The following is an 18,876-nucleotide window of genomic DNA, read 5'->3' on the forward strand; positions in this document are numbered from 1 at the left end:
TGTCACAGATTTAAAAAAAAAATAAATTTTCAAAGACTAAGGTTTTGTTGTAAAAGAAAATAAATAAAAATATATTATATTTTAAAATAAAGAGAGAAACGACGAACAATCTTAAATGGTTGTGTTAAAAAGATGTGAGAAGAAAATGTCATATTGTGAATTATAAAAATGTTAGCAATTAAATATAATTTTGGTTTTATAGTTGAAAAGAAATCACATTTATATATGCTAAGTTAAAAAATCAAACACAATTACCATTTTAGTGGAGTTAGTAAGTACATTTGGTTTGAAACATGAGGTCTTCGTTCGAAACCTGTAATACACAATAATATATATTTCAAAATTTTATAAAGCCTTACGAGTAATGGGTCATAATATAATAAAAAATAGTGACATGACATCTACTTGGCATCCTATATGAAATACCTAGTTAAATGTCATGTAAACAACTTCTGTTGGTTTAATAGTATAGTTAGATATTTTTATACGTTATCTGCTTAAACAAAGGTTATATATACTGTTTTAATTTGAATATTTTGAAAAGAAGGTGATGGTAACCTTTTCTATGCACCCATGGTATTAACAAGTTCAAAATAAATTATTCTGTTGTTGTCTTGCTTTGTCATATGAAACTTCTAAATATGTTCATGTATCTTTAGGAAAGCTTTTCACGAAGAGAAAAGATCGCTAGCAAGTTACAAATAGAAAGTCTGAGGAGTTTCATTTTTACCAAGTTACACTTATAGGTGTAATTGTGCGCCCTTTTTTAGGAAACCCAATGTGAATCTTAAAGCGTTCACAACACAAAGTCACAACTCACAAACCCATCCTTGTTTTGTCTTCCCAAGAACTTGCCATATCCACTGTTCTTTTCACTCAAAACCTCCAAAATCCCATCAATGGCAACATCAATCAATAATAATGCTTGATGGCGTGTGCTTGCTAATTGCTAGTCATCTGTTTTCTGGGAATCCATATAGCAGTTTCATCACTGTTGTGGTTGTTAAAAAGGAAACCCTAGCAACATAAAAGAAAATCCAGAAAAAGAAACATCATGTCCTAGAGATCAAGTTAGATCTTCAAATAATTCCAACCCAAATCAGGAAAAACAATACCAGCTTCAATGGATCCTTACCCACAACCAGAAACTTCTGATAACACTAACCCTAACCCTAATTTCTTACCGGCTGCTTCTTCGTCTAGCTCTCAACCGACTCTCAGCCGCTACGAGAACCAGAAACGCCGTGACTGGAACACCTTCTGTCAGTACCTGAAAAACCACCGGCCACCACTCACACTTTCCCGGTGTAGTGGCGCCAACGTGCTCGAGTTTCTCCGGTATCTTGATCAGTTTGGCAAGACTAAAGTTCACACACCCGTGTGCCAGTTTTACGGCCACCCGAACCCACCGTGCCCTTGCCCGTGTCCGCTTCGTCAAGCCTGGGGCAGCCTGGATGCGTTGATTGGTCGTCTCCGGGCAGCTTATGAAGAAAACGGCGGGCAGCCGGAGATGAACCCGTTTGGTGCTCGAGCGGTTAGGCTTTACCTTCGAGAAATTCGAGATTCGCAATCGAAAGCTAGGGGAATTAGCTACGAGAAGAAGAAACGAAAACGACCTCCACCTCAAGAACATCAACCAGGTGATGACGAAGATGATGATAATAATAATAATTGAAAACCGGCCTTTTATTAAACTACATACTATTGCAACGTTCATTCCATTTTCATCGTTCTACTTGTTTAGTTTTGTTACGGTTTAGCTATTAGAAATATCGTTTTGTTGTGTTATGTTTAGTCCGCAATAGATCTGTCTCAAATATTATCATCACGTTTTGAGTGGAGCAAAGTTAAAAAAAAAAAAAAGAAAGGTTTTTGTGACCGAAATGGTACAGGATTTTAAACACATTGCTATTATCATGTTTATGCAATTTGTTATTTTTAATTTCCGAAATGACCAAAGTCGTTCTCTTCCACTTATAGTTTCATTTTGCAGAAGCTTGCAGTTGTAGTGGTAGTAAATGTACTTTTGCAGTAATAGTATTCATGGGACAAAATCTGCAAGTATTTGTAATCTTTTGTTGGTTTCAACTTTCAAGCCAAAATCATATATGTGTGATAATGAAGTATCCAACTGCAAGATAGGGTGTTTCTATTTAATACACATATATATATATATGTATATATATATATATATATATATAGGGTAAGGTTAAAATTAAAACTCATTTAAGTTGTGAAAACGCACGAAAACCCTATGTAACACCATTTTTTTTTGTTAAATGTAATATATGTTGTAACATTTACAAAAAAAAAATGTTTTGTTACTTTTTAACATTTTTTTACTAATTTTTATATATGTTTTCAGGAGAGAGACAAAGTTATATTTATATTTACATTTTTTATTTACTTTAATTGTGGACCACAAGATTTAAACATTAATTAAAAACATATGGTTGAGAATGAGTTTCTAGAATTTTCACAACTTAAAGTGAGTTTTTATTTTATACTTAGCATATATATATATATATATATATATATATATATATATATATATATATATGAGAAGTATAGTTTGAAAATTCTCTTGAGTTGAGAAAACCCGTGAAAACCCTATGTAACATCGTTTTTTTTGTTACATGTAATATATGTTGTTACATTTAATACAAAATATCGAAAACATAAAAAAAATGTTTTGCAATTTTTTTTACATTTTTTTAGTAATTTTTATATATGTTTTCAGGAGAGAGAAAATGTAAATAAACTTTAACATTTTTTATTAACTTTAATTGTGAACCACAAGATTTAATATTTAATTAAAAACATGTGGTTGAGAATGAGTTTCTAAAGTTTTCACAACGCAAGTGGGTTTTTATTCTAACCTAACCCTATATATATATATATATAGGATAAGTGTAGTTTGAAAACCCTCTTGAGTTGAGAAAACCCGTGAAAACCCTATGTAACATATGTTGTTACATTTAATACAAAATATCGAAAACATAAAAAAATATTTTGCTATTTTTTTTGTTACATGTAATATATGTTGTTACATTTAAGACAAAATATCGAAAACATAAAAAAAAATGTTTTGCTATTTTTTTTTGTTACATGTAATATATGTTGTTACATTTAATACAAAATATCGAAAACATAAAAAAAAATGTTTTGCTATTTTTTTTACATTTTTTTAGTAATTTTTATATATGTTTTCAGGAGAGAGAAAATGTAAATAAACTTCTACATTTTTTATTAACTTTAATTGTAGACCACAAGATTTAATCTTTAATTAAAAACATGTGGTTGAGAATGAGTTTCTAAAGTTTTCACAACGCAAGTGGGTTTTTATTCTAACCTAACCCTATATATATATATATATATATAGGATCAAGAAAGAACTATTATTTAGAGAGAGAACTATTTAATGTGTTTTTCTTTCACCATTCTTATATGTTGTTATTATTCACTTAAAAAAAAAAAACTCGTAGTGCACTTGTGCAATACATCAACTTTTTTTTATTGCATATGTGTAATAGTATGAATTTTATATGTACAATAGTGTTCAATAGTATATATATATATATATATATATATATGCAATTGTTTATATTGTATATGTGCAATAGTGTTATATTATTTGCAAATATAACAAAAAATCGATATAGTTCATATGTACACTAGTGTTGTATTACATATATGCATTAGTGTGTATTGCATACAAGAAAAGTGTTTTATTTGCATATATTCAACATATATTGTGATTTGTATAATAAAATTGTGTTGTATTATATGCAATAAAACACTATAATATATATGCGATACACATTATTGCATATATGCACTATGCCGACAGTTTTTTTTTCTTTTTACCTTTTTTAGGAACAATATAAACATATTAGTAGGATGAACGAAAAAGAAACTAGAAAATATTTATTTTAAAAATAGTTAAATAATTTTTATTAGTTCTATAGTTCTCTTTTTAAGAGGAGTTATCTTTAGATCCCCTATATATATAGGGTAAGGATTCTAAGAGAACCATTGACAATTGAGAACCATTTTAGACCATTAAAAAAACCTATAAAAAATATTTAAAAACTTATAAAACAAAAAAAAAAAAACGAAAATTTTAAAATAGTAAAAAAACCAAAATTTTTATATTTCATTTCAGTTTCATTAAAAAAAACGATTTTTTTTAATTCGTGTTATACCTATACACATATGTATACTTTCATTTAATTTCTAATAACGTAATGTACATATATGCATATTATCATTAACCTTAAATTATACATATATGTATAGAAAAAAAAAACAGGTGTGTACATATATGCACATATTATACATATATGTATAATTTAGCTAAACCGAATTTTTTATATTTTTTTAGAAACTGGGATGATAAATAAGAACTTTGATTTTTTTTACTTTTTTTATTTTTGTGTTTTTTTTGTTTTATGATTTTTTTATTTTTGGGTTTTTTTGTGGTCTAAAATGGTTCTTATAGTTCTCAATTCTCAAAAAGTTCTCACATGATCTTGATCCTATATATATATGAGAGAGATCAAATAAAAACTCCTCTTAAGAAAACTTAAAAATTTATAAAGAATTATTTTTAACTTTTTTAATAAACTTTTATGCAGTTTCTTTTTATGTTTCTATTATTCTTATATGTTAATATTGTTCAAAAAAAAAAACTAAAATAAAAACTCATCGGTGTATTGCATACGTGCAATAGTGTGTATTGCATATATGCAAGTATGCAAGAGTGTTTGCATTTCTTAGAATACAATACTGTTGCACATATTTGAAACACATGCACTATTGTATGTATGTAATATAAGACAAATGCACACATCGAATACACATTAGTACGTATGTGTATACAACACTAATACATACATGCGCACTACATCGCCTTTTTTTTTGCATATAATATAATACTACTACACATATATACAATACACAAATATTGAATATACGCAATTAAAAACTATTTAACATAAAAATACATAAGATTACACACGTGCATTACAACAGTATTGGACAGTAATACGTATATGCATTACAACGTCTTTATTTTATTTTATTGTTTTCCAGTGAAAAGCAACAAAATATAAGAAGAATGAAAGAAACGAAAATTGGAAAATATTTTTTTATTTTTAATTAAAATAATTTTTAGTATTTTAGTTTTCTCTTGATCGTCTCCATATAATAAGAAATTCTTCTAAAATGAATCAAGTCCTGTGTGTGTGTGTGTGTGATCATGATCATGCGAGAACTTTTTGATAATTGAGAACTATGAGAACCATTTTAAACCACAAAAGACCCAAAAATAAAAAAAATCATAAAAAAACACAAAAATAAAAAAGTAAAAAAACCAAAATTCTTATTTATTATCCCGGTTTCTAAAAAAAGGAAAAGAAATTCTCATTTTAGCCAAATTATACATATATGTATAATTTAAGGTAAATGATAATGTACATATATGTGTACATTACGTGATTAGAGATTAAATGAAATTATACATATATGTATAGGTATAATATGAATTAAATTTTTTTTCCGAGTTTTTTAATGAAGCCGGAATGAAATATAAGAATTTTGGTTTTTTTATTTTTTAAAAATTTTTGCTTTTTTTTATTTTATAATTTTTACATATTTTGTTAGAGGTTTTTTTAGTGGTATAAAATGGTTCTCAAAGTTCTCAATTTGCAAAGGGTTCTTTTAGGATCCTTACCCTATATATATATATATATATATATATATATATATATATATATATATATATATATATAGGATTTGGTTCATTTCAGAAGAATTTCTTATTGCGAAAAGCGCAAGAAGTCAATTGGACCAATCACCAATTTTCTTTTAATTTTTGGTTTATATATAGATAGGGGTATGCTAGTAAAAATGATTTATTTTATATATGGTAGGTAGTAATTCAAGGAAAGTTACATTTTAATTTATATTAACTTAGCCTTTTTTTTTATTTAAATTTTTTGTTAATGTGCATGATATGAGAATATGATTCCATCGATTGAATTAGGAATACGCAATAGATCAAATTTAATTTGATTTAGTTTATGGATTATGTACTTTGTTTGTCCTATGTATCAAACAGAACATACATAAGACAAAAATTTGCACCTTAACAAAAAAATATACATATAACCCATACCACACAACATACGAAACTCATGCGTACTCCATACATTTTATGAATGTACCTATGTATATAGGTACATAGGCATGTACATACGTAGGCACGTAGGGACGTAGGTAGATGCATACCTACGTATGTATGTGTGTATGTACATACCTACACTTCATAAAGATTCATGAGGTTTTTACAAGTTTCGCCACTGTACTCTTGCAAATAACAAAATATTCATCATATCCCATATTGGATGAAACATTTGTAAACAAAAATAATAATACACCAAAAAATACTAAATGATTCTTAATTGTGGATTTAATTGACTAATTATGAGCTGCACGTTTTGCTTTTAATGATGGTACACAAAAATTACTAATATAGCCTTTTGGTATTAAAGTTTATTAAAATGGTGAAACTAAAATTACAAGAGTGTCATCTTGAGTAATGAACACTGATCAAACAAAATCAATGGATAAGATTCACTTCTCGTATTTCTCGTTGTAATACTACTTCTTGTATGAACTATCCTATATATATATAATTTCAGAACTCCTAAAATGTTAAGAACTTCTAAAAACTCATAACAACCAAACATTTTTTTAATATTTTTTCATATATAACATTTTTTGAGAGTAGTTTCCATATTTTATATATAAATCTTTATTACATATATAAATCACAAGTTTACATACATATAAAATTTATGTAATAACAAATTTACATGCATGTAAAAATTTTTATATATGTGTAAAAACTAATTTTCATAATTGTAATCGTATATATAGATATAAAATTGATAAAACTACACTCAAATAACATTAACATACAAAAACATTTATAAAAAACGTTAGCTATTAAGAGTTCCTTAAAGTTCTTAAATAATTTAAGATTTCTGTATCGATACTCATCCTATATATATATAGAGGTGGGTTAATGCACAAAAATGACTTATCGTACAAAAGGTACGTGACCTTATCATAATTGTAAATAACCTAAATTTATCTCCAGGATCTAATTCTTCAATTATGTTGGAACCTATTCCGAAGGGGTGAGGTTTCTAATAAGTTCAAGAGAGAATGGAGATCGATTCTGGATATGAAAAGAAGTGAATAAGTACAATGTTCTGTTTGTATGAATCAATTATATTTTTCTCTTCTCATCTTTTATAGAGGAGACACATATTATCTACCGGATACATTAGTATTATACGGGTCCTTCGGTCCATCCTGCATTCCCTTGGTCCGACGAGTTCGTAGATCTTTATCCCACGGTTTCTGCCTCTTATCCCGGGACATGAGTGCATCGGGCCACCCACTGGATCAAACGTGCAGCATGTGTGATTTCCCGCGCAAACCGTTTCTTTCCAAGTGAGCTTCTAGAATATCTGGGCTACTGGGCTTCTTGCTGTTGGGCTTGTTGTTATTGGGCAGGAGCCATCCTATGAGGCCCATCTCATGGGTAGGCTCTTCAAGTCCCCCAGTCTATTGTTCTCGTTATTTATGACGAGGACGATAGACTCATTTTCTGTTGTCGTCTGAGCCCTCTTTTGCTTCGGTGTAGTTGGGCCCCTTTCTATTTCTTGAATTGTTGGTTTGTTTCTTGAGGTTTGCTTGGGCCTCTTCTTCCTTTGGCCCATTGCTTGCGGTTTGGCCCAGTTGCTTTTTTGTTTTTTTATTTTGAATTTTGACGGTTTTACCTTGCCCCTAAACATCATAACTTCCTCTCACTTATCATTTCACCCTTAATTATTGCCTTCTTCCTCTTCCGATATTTTTCCGGCTGTCCTTCCTTGCTTCCTACCCACAAGTTTGTTATTGTCTTTCTCCTGTTCATTATGAGTCGTGACGGTCTTTCCACCATTACTTCTACCATATCTTCTGTCAAGATGGCCTCTTTATGCTTGACTTACCACATTCCTCTCTTTTTATCTCCCACACTTCTAGGTTCAGGTGAGACGGCAAACAGCCGTCCTGGCTTTATAGCCTTATATGCGAAGAATCTCGAGTTCTCGAACATTCGCTATCCCTTGACCGAGTTTCAATTGGCTTTGCTGAAACACCATCGGTTGTGTTTCTCTCAGGTTCATCCGTTAGGTTTTCTGCGTGTTACTCATTTTGAGGTTGCTTGTCGAGCGTTCGGTGGGTTTGCGCGGTTCCATTATTTCGCCGATTTTATTGCTTAAAGACGGACGGCGATTGGTTTACGTTTGAGTGTCGTTCAGGTGACATGTATCATTCTTGTGTTTCTAAAATTCCTTCAGGGTTTTATCCTAAGTAGCGGAAAGATAACTTCTTTTTTGTTTCTGCTTCCTTTGCCCCTAGCCTTACTCGTTGTCGTCATATTGCCTCTAAAATTGATGATCCTGCCCCTGGTCCTGCCACTAACCAGGATTGGTTTTATGATTAGTTAGTTCAAAATAAAATAGAAGCTATGACCTATCCTGAGCCTTTGTTGTATTTGGCGGGGCTTAGTCAAATATGGCCTGACCCGTTGACGCGTCCGGCTATGCTTGATGGGGACCGAGGTGGGTGATTTTTTAATATTTCTATTTATTTCGCTTTCCCTCTTTACTCTTTAATAACTATTTCTCTCATTGTTTTAGAAATGAATTTGATGGAGATTTTAAAGAAAAGCCCCATTAAAAGTGCTGAATTTGTTACCCTCCTTGTTGCTGCTGTTGCCTCCTCTGAAACTGCTCCTATTGTTGCTGTCTCCCCAGACTCTGGTGCTCCCGGATTTTCCTCTGTTGCTATTCAAGATACCCCGAAACGCAAGAATGGTGCCTCCGATTTGTTTGACTATTCACTGAAAGGTCGTCTGCGTAACTCCAACGCATGTATTTGGGGTCTTCCGCTGGCCAAGGCTCTTCCTCTGCTCCCGAGATTGTTGACGTTGACTTTGATTTTACTTTCTCAGTTTCTGATGTTGCCCATGATTCTGCTAATCTTGCAGCTGCTGTTGTTGACCAGAGGGGGTAAAAATCCTATTGTTCCCGAGGCTGACCTGAAGGGTAGAAAACCCCGTTATTTCAGAGACTCCTTTCAATATGTCCTCGGGTGGTTCACCGCGCACTGATATTTTTGTACCCAAGTGGTCTTTGACAGTTAACTCATTTGTTAATACCCCTCATCTTGCTCACGAATTTCTGACCCAAGTCATTCCTCCTACTGACTATTCTCATGTTCAGTCCATGCAACCAGATGGCCTTGTTGGGGAGTTTGGGACGCATCTTTACCGGACCTTGGTGTTGGGTGCCTCTATCCGACAGGATTTTGTGGATACCAACATCCTTTGTCATGATGATCAGGAGGAAATTTCCGGTTTGAAGAAATCAGTTGAGGGTTATACTAAGAGAATTATGGAGATGAAGAGAAGGGTTACATTGGCTGAAGAGAAAAGCCTTGGGGTGCCTGGGTTAGAAGCTGCTTTGGAATCCTTTAGGAAGCAAGTTTCTGACTTGACTGATGAGCTTAAACTTGCTCATGAGAAGGCTACGGATCTTGATTTTGTTCGTGTTTCTCTTCTTGAGGCTCAAGCCAAGATAGCTGTAGGTTAGTTTCCTTTCTTCTTACCTTTTCTCCATTATTTTTGTGTGAACTGTTTGTTCTTTACAATTTGAGGGAACTCCTCCTTGGATCGCGAACGAGTTGAGCATTAGTCTGTTGTAAAACAGTTGGAGGCTGCCAAGGGTCAAGAGGAGCAGAAAGTTTATGGCTTGTCTCGGGAGGTTGACTGGCTAAGGGGGGAATGCTCCCGTCTGCTGGGGGCTACTACTAAGCTTGAGGGAGACAAAAGGTGGATTATCTCCAAAGGTTTCCATCAGGTGTATGACATGGCTTTAGGTTGCAAAGAGACTTTGGAGGTTCAGGACACTTTTAGCCGAGCAAATTTTGCGTCTGGGTTTCAGCATGGTCTCCGGGCAGGTTATGAGCATTGCTCTCAAGGGACCTCTTTGCTAGAGGTTCCTTCGTTTTCTACTTCTACTGAGACGGAGGCTCATGAAGCTTTTGAGGCCCTTTCTGCTCATGTTCCTCCAATCCTTACACTAGTGTCTTCCGATCCCGAGATTTCCATTGAAGACATCCAAGCTCTCGCCTCTGTTGTGGATCCTCTTTCACCCTTTCCTTAGTGTTTTTTGCTTATGGTTGGTCTCCTTACTATTTGGACAGTTATGATGTTTACCCCTTTGTGGGTTTTTATTTGTGTTACTGTTATGGTGTGGTTGTGGTTTAAACAATGATGGTATTTGCCCGTATGTGGGCTTATTTGTATTAGACATGATTTCCTTTGGTACCCTTTTATATGCTATTGTGTTTGGCATTTGCCATAGTTTTGTAGTTTATGAGTAATTATTGGTTAACCATGTAGCCTATCGGCGAGGCCTTCCCTTTTTGTTCCATAGGACAATTAAGAGGGAGTATTGGATGAGTTTTTACGAGACGGACTCGTGTGCTGTACTCATTATGTTTGGTGAGATGGACTCACTTTTTGTTGCTTCATACCCTATTTTTACAAAAACTTTCATGCATTAGGATCACGTTTACATTAGAATTGTACAAAAAACAAAGGTTATGCTTTCTTGGCTTTCCTCTCTGGGAAGTTCCTTATTTGCCTGATCCTTGATTCTCTTGTTGACGCTTTACGCGTGGTATTTTCTAAATTGCATGGAGTTCTATGTCCTTGGTATCTCCTTTCTTGATAGGCCGGCCAGTTTGTAGGCCTCTTTTTCCCCGGCCCACATTATTTAACAAGGCCCTTCCCATTTTGGCCATAATTTCCCTTGATCCTCTTTGCTGCTTGCCTCATTTTCCTGTAATACCAAATCTCCTTTTTTGAACTTGACCTCCCTGACCCTGGCATTGTAGTATTTTTCTATCTTCTTCTTGTATTCTACTTCCCTTCTTGCTGCCTCTTCTCTTCTTTTTTCTGCTAGGTTCAGGTTTAGTCATAAATCTTCTTCATTCCCGTCTTCCCCTTGGAGGGTTCGACGTGTTGGTGCCCCAATTTTTGCCGGTTTCATTGCTTCCGTCCCGTATGTTAGGCTGAATGATGTTTCTCCGCTGCTGGTCTTTGGCATGGTTATATGTTCCCACAAAACGTTGGGTAGCTCCTCCACCCATGACTCTCGCTGCCTTCCTAGCCTTCTCTTAATACCTTCCACTACACTTCTATTTGCTCACTCTACCTGACCATTGGCTTGGGATGGGCTACCGATGTGAACACTTGCTTTATCTTTAGCTGGCTGCACCAGTCTCGGAAGGGATTGTTGGCGAATTGCTTCCCATTATCGCTGACAATGGCATATAGTAACCCAAACCTACAAATGATGTTTTCCCACACGAATCTCTTGATCTGTTTCCCCGTGATTGTGTTTAGTGGCTTGGCTTCCACCAATTTGGTGAAGTAATCAATTGCCACTACTAGAAACCTTGCCTTTCCGGCTCCCTCCGGAAAGGGTCCCACTATGTCTATTCCTCACTTTTGGAAGGGCCATGAGGAGCTTACCAGTATTAGGTTTGACTTCGGTTTCCTCCCTCTTGGGGCATGCACTTGGCAGTGGTTGCATTTTTGTATTTCTTTGACATCACTCACAAACATAGCCAGGAGTACCCAGCCCTCATCGCTTGGGCAACCACCATCTTTGCCCCCACATGCATTCCACAGATCCCCTCATGTATTACCCTTATCACATATTCCGCTTCCTCTAGATCAATGCATTTGAGGGAGGGTCCTAGGTAGGACTTCCTGTATAGGACCCCTCAATGATTTCATACTGCAGAGCTTTGATTCTTAACTTCCTTTCTTCTTCTTTGTCTTCTGGAATCTTTCCTTCCTTAAAGTACCTAATAAATGGGTTCATCCAATTGCTTTCTTGTGTCTCCACGTGGGCGACCATTACTTCCGTCACCGACGGTTGCTGGAGGGTTTCCACTTTTACCTCATTGGCCAGGTGATCAAAAGCAACTGCAGCCAGTTTACTCATAGCATCGATTTTTTTGTTGGAACTACTAGGGATGTGCATTATTTCTGCGTGCTTCAATTTCTTTAGCAATTCCTGTGTTACCTTTAGGTATTCTCTCTTCTTTGGGTCTCTAGCGTCATAGCTTCCTCCCACTTGATTGAATACCATTAAGGAGTCAACATGAGCTCGAATTCTCTTGGCTTTTACCCCCTCGGCTATTCTGAGGCCGGCAAGAAGTGCCTCGTACTCAGCTTCATTGTTTGTACTGGGGAAACCCAGCCATATTGCGTAAGTTAGTTCGATTCCTTCAGGACTTACTAGGATGAGCCCTGCCCCACTTCCTTCCTCGTTTGAAGCCTCGTCCGTGTACAGTTTCAATAAAACTTCCCCCCTTTTCTCCTCTTTCCTCTCATCCATTTTGGAACTAGACGTTTTCCCTTTCTCTCCTTCTGTTTCACCTTCTGTTTCTGTCAAGAAATTAGCTAATACTTGCCTTTTGACGGCATTTCTCGGTTTGTACTTGAGTGTGTGGTCTCCTAGTTCGATTGCCCACTTTGTTAACCTTCCTGACATCTCCGGCTTCGATAATACTTGCTGTAAGGGTTGATCAGTGAGCACCTGTACCACATGTGCCTGAAAGTACCTTTGCAATTTCCTGGCCGTGTAGTTGAGGGCTAACACCAAATTTTCTACTGGCAAGTACCTCTCCTCAGGTCCCTTTAATGTATGGCTATCAAAATAGATGGGTATCTGTGCCTCCCCCCTTTCAACCATTATCAATGAACTTATTGTTTGTGTCGTCTGGGAGAGGTAAAATGTTAGCATCTCCCGGGTCGTGGGGTTGCTATGGCGGGGAGCTCACAAAGGTGCCTCTTTAGGTCTTGGAAGGCCCTTTCCGCCTCACTGTCCCAGCAGAATTTGTTTTTATTCGTACTTCTTCTTAGAACAACCATAATTGGGAGGTTCTTTATGCTATTTTAGAGAGAAATTTGTTTAAAGCTACGAGCCTCCCGTTCAATCTCTGTAGCTCTTTGAGGCTATTTGGGAATTTCATCTGAACTAGCACTTCTACTTTCTCGGGATTGGCTTTAATTCCTTCTTTTGCTACAAGTACCCCCACGAATTTTCCCTTTTCTACCCCGAAAGAACACTTGCCTGGATTCAGCCTCATATTGGCCCCTCTTAAGGTTTGAAATGTTTCCTTGATATCATTCAGCATTCCACTGCTTTTGACGACTAGGTCGTCCATGTAAATTTTGCACGTTCCTTTCTCTTTGCTCTTCAAAAAGTTTATCCATGAATCGTTGATACGCGGCCCGTGCATTTTTTAGCGTGAACGAAATTTTTGTGTAGCAGAAGGTTCCCTCGTCGGTGTAGAACATCGTTTTTTCCTCATCTTTGGGGTTCATCTGCACCTGATGGCATCCTTTATAGGCGTCCAAGAAACACCTTAAAGGGGACTGGGCCAAGGACTCTATTTTCTTTTCTACTTCTGGCAAGGGGCATTCTTTGTTCAGGTCTTTGAAATAAATGCACATTCGCCAGCTATTATCTGACTTGGCTATCATCATCGAGTTCGTTATCCATTGAGGGTATATCACCTTTCTCATGATCCCCGCCTTTAACAATTTCCAAATCTCTTCCAAAACAACTTGGCTCTTTTCCGCCCCCAAACTTCTCTTTTTTTTTGCTTTACTGGTTCCATCCAATGAAATTCTTTGAGGTTGTGTTGTACCTGATCTCGCGGAATTCCGGTCATGTCCTCATGCCTTCATGCGAACACATCAACGGTTTTCAGTAACAGTTCATTTAGCCCCACCTCCCCTTTGTCAGTCAGTGAGGTCCCTATCTTCACTGTTTGCTTTGGATGCTCCCCGTTTAAGACCCATTCCTTCGTTCCTTTCTGCTTCTTTTTTGATTCACCCCCAGGCTCACACTTGCCATCACTCGGCAGAGGATCCTATGGTGGCCACGCCCTTGGGGGTTGGAAATTATAAACAACCATGGGCTGTAGAGGCTATAACCAGGAGGGCTCTCATCCCGGGGCGTTCCAGTGCTTTTGTGTACTTGGATGGAGCCCTTACTACCGAGAACCGCAAATGAACGGCCTGAACCTTTTCCCATCCTTCAGGCTAAATGGGAGGGTCAACGAACCCAAAGGCTTTATGACCTCTCCCGAGAACCCCACTAACGGGCACATATGTTCTTTTAGGAGGTCTCTGATTTCTTTTTGAAGTCTTGCGAAACAGTGTTCATACATGACCTCTACACCACTTCCCTCGTCCACGTGTACCCGTGCTGTGCGGTGTCCTGCTACGTTGGCTGATATGTTTAGCGGCATTTCCCTGGCGTCTTCATTAGTCAAACCTGAAAACGACAAAGGGATATTCATCCATGTAGAGTTCCTCGGGAATGCCTCAATCTTTCCAACTTTGGCTGGCCTCTCTTGTTTTTCTTCTTCATCTCCCTGTCTCCTGATCATGTCTACGAAGTGTTTGTCCTCGTCTTCCTCTTTGACTTTTGAAGTAACTTCTTTGGAGGGTAATGGTAGCTGCCCTGCCTTTAGTGCAGCTTTCCACAACCTCTTCAACTGCACGCAGCTTGCAGTAGAATGTCCCTAGCTTTTGTGGTAATTGCAATACTCATGGGGATTGGGCTTGTAAGGCTGTTTCATGGGGCCAGCGGGTCTGGGAGCGTATTTGGTTTTGTCAGCAATCATCACATCTCCTTGACCTACACCCAACCAGTCTCCCAAGAGAGGCCTTTGGCAAGGGGCCTCCGGCCTAGCATATACAGGAAGTCGTAGGGGGTCGTAGGAGACATTCGGGGGGTATGGGGCCTGTAAGGGGAAAATCTCACCCCCTTCCCGAAGGATCTTCCACGGACAACCTGGTCCCCCCGTGCCTCCCAACTTAAAGGTTCCTTTCTTTCCTTCCCATCCCTCAACTTGGAGCGCGTGTCTTTTCCTCTAACGAAGGCTCTGACCTTGTCCATTAGTTGATCAAATGTCGTAGGAAATTCCTCCCCTAGCTTCTCCGTGAGCTGGGAGAACTTTACTCCATTGATAAACCCACTTATCTTCATCACCTTTGGTACGCCTTTTATGTTCATACTTTCGGCTATGTATCTTTTGATAAACTGTTCTATCTTTTCTTCGTCTTTCCTTCAAATATGTAGGATCTCATTGGGATTCTTCATGGCCTTTCGTTGTTGACTGAAATTTTGGAGAAACTTCTCTCGCAGCTCTTCGTAGCTGTCGATGCTTCCCGGTTCTAAACTATCAAACCAGACCCGTGCTCCCCTCGTCAACGTTTTGGGGAACATGAGACACCATACTGGCATCGGCCAGCCACTCACTAGCCCGCCCCCTTGAAAACATGTAGGTGATCTTTATGGTCTTGTGTACCGTCATACTTTTATACCGTGGAGGGGTACCTCAACTTGGGAGGTAACGAGGCTTCTGCTATCTGTTTATTGAACTTGGAGACGTCAGACGTGTCTCTTGGTCGGTAGGGGGCCTCCAGGGGGTTCTCCTGCGTTTTCTCCTTTCCTTGACAGTGGACAGGAGGATTATCAAAGATTCTATTACCGTGTCAGGACCTCCCCCCGAAGCATCCCGACCTTCTGTGTTCTGCTCTGGCCCCGGTGTTTCGAAGGAAAGCCGAGCTCAGAGAGCCTCAAGTTGTTCTTTCTTTCTTGCTCATCGAGAAAAGCCCTCAAGGTGTCCCTATGGGCTCGTATGAACTCCGGGGTCACCTTCCACCCTTCCTTCTCATTTTCTTCATCTCTTGGATCTCTTCCTTCATCATCTTTCCCGGTTATGTCTTCGATGAGGACGGGTCCGTCGGTATCTTGTTGGGCATCTGGATCTTGTCGGGCCATGCTTGTTTCTCCCGCCTTGTTGACTACATTACTCTTCCCAGAATTCGCAGGAAAAGGTGGTGGTATGTTGTTTGGGTTTTGAGCAGCCATTCTTCTTCACGATTTTGTAGCGAGACCTGTGATCAAGGGTCCCATGGATGGCGCCAATGGTGGAACCTATTCCGAAGGGGTGAGGTTCCTAACAAGTTCAAGAGAAAATGGAGATCAATTTTGGATATGCAAAGAAGTGAATAAGTATTATGTTCTGTTTGTATGAATCAATTACATTGTTCTCGTCTCCTCTTTTATAGACGAGAGTATTATACACATTATCTACCGGATACATTAGTATTATACCTTTGGTCCATCCTGCTTTCCTTTGGTCCGACGAGTTCTTAGATCTTTATCCCACGGTTTCTGCCTTTTATCCTGGGACATGCGTGCATCGGGCCACCCACTGGATCAGACGTGTAGCATGCGCGATTTCCCTCGCAAACCGTTTCCCTCCAAGTGAGCTTCTAGAATATCTGTGCTACTGGGCTTCTTGCTGTTGGGCTTGTTGTTATTGGGCTGGAGCCTTTTTATGAGGCCCATCTTATGGGTAGGCTCTTCAAATTACAAATCAATTAATTCCCAGGCGTGATCAAAACATCTGCTACCTAATTCAATACAAAATTGATCTGCAAATTGATAAGCTTGATTCATCATCTTTGTCGTATTTTGAAATAACAAATTGATGTGGAATTGTTATGCTTAGATGTAGCAACTGAAATTTTACTCAGATTTTTAAATAATGTAGAAATCGTAAAACTTCATCGTATGCTTACATGGTTTAATATATGTTTTGAAAAGGGTCAATTTGAATTACGTAAATCTTCAAAACTCCGTCGCACGCTCAGATTTTAAAATAACAAATTGACTTTGAATTAAGTTGCACTTGCAGGTCAATTGGAAAATGCCAAGTTTTGCACTTTGAAGCTTCTCAATTACGAAGCTTCCATAACAAATAGGATCGTAGTATTAGAATTCAAATTAAACAGAGTATGCATATACGCTCAAACCGAACTGAATTCATGCACTCCCAATATCTTAATACGCTTAGTTTCAAATCCAATTACACTCAAATCAAATAGATGAATTAACCCTCAAATCCAATTACACTCACATTAGTTATTTAATTGAATGATGCTCGAATTCATATCACGCTCAAAGTCGCTCACTCAAATTGCAGATAATCTAATTACTTTTCTAAAATCAAAATTGACCATACAGTAACGTTCGCTATCTCCAATTGATTCATTAGTTAAATTCACAAATTTCAATTAGTTCAGTTAATCAATCAGGTTTTTGTATCCAATTGCAAACCGATTCAGTAAGCCTCCATGGTCATTGACGTATTTACAGGGGTTAATTAAAGACAAAAATAGACTGATTTAGGAGGCGCGACCGTTTAATTAGGACTAACCGGAATTCAATTAATTTACAATATTGCCACCGCATGTTTTTTGAAATCGACGGAGACGTTATTCACGTATGATATATATATATATATATATATATATATATAGGGGAAGTATAGAATGAAAACCCACTTGAGTTGTGAAAACTCGTGACAACCCTATGTAACATCATTTTTTTTTCTTACATACGTAATTTATGTTGTAACATTTAATACAAAATATCGAAAACTAAAAAAAAATTGTTTTGCTATTTTTAACATTTTTAATTAATTTTTATATATGTTTTCAAGAGAGAAAAAAAGTTATATTTATATTTACATTTTTTATTCACTTTAATTGTGTACCATAAGATTTAAAATTTAATTAAAAACATGTGGTTGAGAATGAGTTTCTAGAGTTTTTACAACTCAAGTGGGTTTTTATTTTAACCTTACCATATATATATATATATATATATATATATATATATAGAGAGAGAGAGAGAGAGAGAGAGAGAGAGAGAGAGAGAGAGAGGATCAAGAGAGAACTCGTCCTTAGGGAGAAAACTAGAGAACTAAAAAATAAATATTTTAATTTAATTAAAAAATGTTTTAATTTTTTTCTTTTATCCTTCTTATATTTGTTATTCTTCTATAGAATAAAAAGAAAAAAATAATAAAAATAACTCGTTGTCGTGCATATATGCAATACATCGAATTTTTTTTATTGCATATGTACAATAGTGTGTATTTTATATGTGTAATAGTATTAAATAACATATATGCAATTGTGTGTATTGTATATGTGAAATACTGTTATATTATATGCAAAAGTAAAAAAAATTCATATAATGCATATGTGCATTAGTGTTGTATTACATGTATGCGTTAGTGTGTATTGCATACAAGAAATAGTGTTGTATTTGCATATATTCGTTAGTGAATTGTATAATGCAATTGTGTTATATTGTATGCAATAAAACACTTTTGTATATATGCAATACACATTATTACATATATGCACCATATCGACAGTCTTTTTTTAAGGAATAATATCAACTTATTAGAAAGGATGAAAGAAAAAGAAATTACAAAATATTTTTAAAAAAAATTTAAAATAAATCTTTATAGTTCTCTAGCTCTTTCTAGAGCCAACCCATATATATATATATATATATATATATATATATATAGGGAGAGGATCAAGAGAAAACTCACCTTTAGAGAGAAAACTTAAAAACTCTTAAACAATTATTTTTAATTAAAAATAAAAAAATATTTTCAAAATTCTGTTTTAGCCATTATTCTTATATTTTCTTATATTTCACTTGAAAAAAATAAAAAAAATAAAAAAAATAAAAAACCGCTGTAATGCACATACGTATTACTGTGCGATACTGTTGTATTACACATGTGTATTACTATGTATTTTTGAGTTTAATAGTGTTTTATTGCATA

The 18,876-nt window shown here is 36.1% G+C and overlaps 2 protein-coding genes across 2 annotated transcripts; one reads left to right on the forward strand and one right to left on the reverse strand.

Annotated features, from left to right (window-relative positions):
* The first annotated feature begins 1,077 nt into the window (after window positions 1-1,077).
* On the forward strand, window positions 1,078-1,775 carry LOC143568196 (protein LIGHT-DEPENDENT SHORT HYPOCOTYLS 3-like). Its single transcript, XM_077054407.1, has one exon. The coding sequence runs from the start codon at window positions 1,124-1,126 to the stop codon at window positions 1,673-1,675; it is 552 nt and encodes a 183-aa protein (XP_076910522.1). The 5' UTR covers window positions 1,078-1,123; the 3' UTR covers window positions 1,676-1,775.
* A 10,113-nt stretch (window positions 1,776-11,888) lies between these two features.
* LOC143568201 (uncharacterized) lies at window positions 11,889-12,893 on the reverse strand. Its single transcript, XM_077054410.1, has one exon. The coding sequence runs from the start codon at window positions 12,891-12,893 to the stop codon at window positions 11,889-11,891; it is 1,005 nt and encodes a 334-aa protein (XP_076910525.1).
* Window positions 12,894-18,876: the final 5,983 nt, after the last annotated feature.

Source organism: Bidens hawaiensis, unplaced genomic scaffold (genome assembly GCF_021521415.1).
Source record: "Bidens hawaiensis isolate Kalapana, Puna unplaced genomic scaffold, B.hawaiensis_p1.1 tig00023828_1, whole genome shotgun sequence".
In the NCBI taxonomy this organism is placed as follows: Eukaryota; Viridiplantae; Streptophyta; class Magnoliopsida; order Asterales; family Asteraceae; genus Bidens; species Bidens hawaiensis.

Coding starts and splice junctions, on each gene's coding strand:
- LOC143568201 (XM_077054410.1), bottom strand. CDS start 12,893: ATGGTTGAAAGGGGGGAGGCACAGATACCCATCTATTTTGATAGCCAT.
- LOC143568196 (XM_077054407.1), top strand. CDS start 1,124: ATGGATCCTTACCCACAACCAGAAACTTCTGATAACACTAACCCTAAC.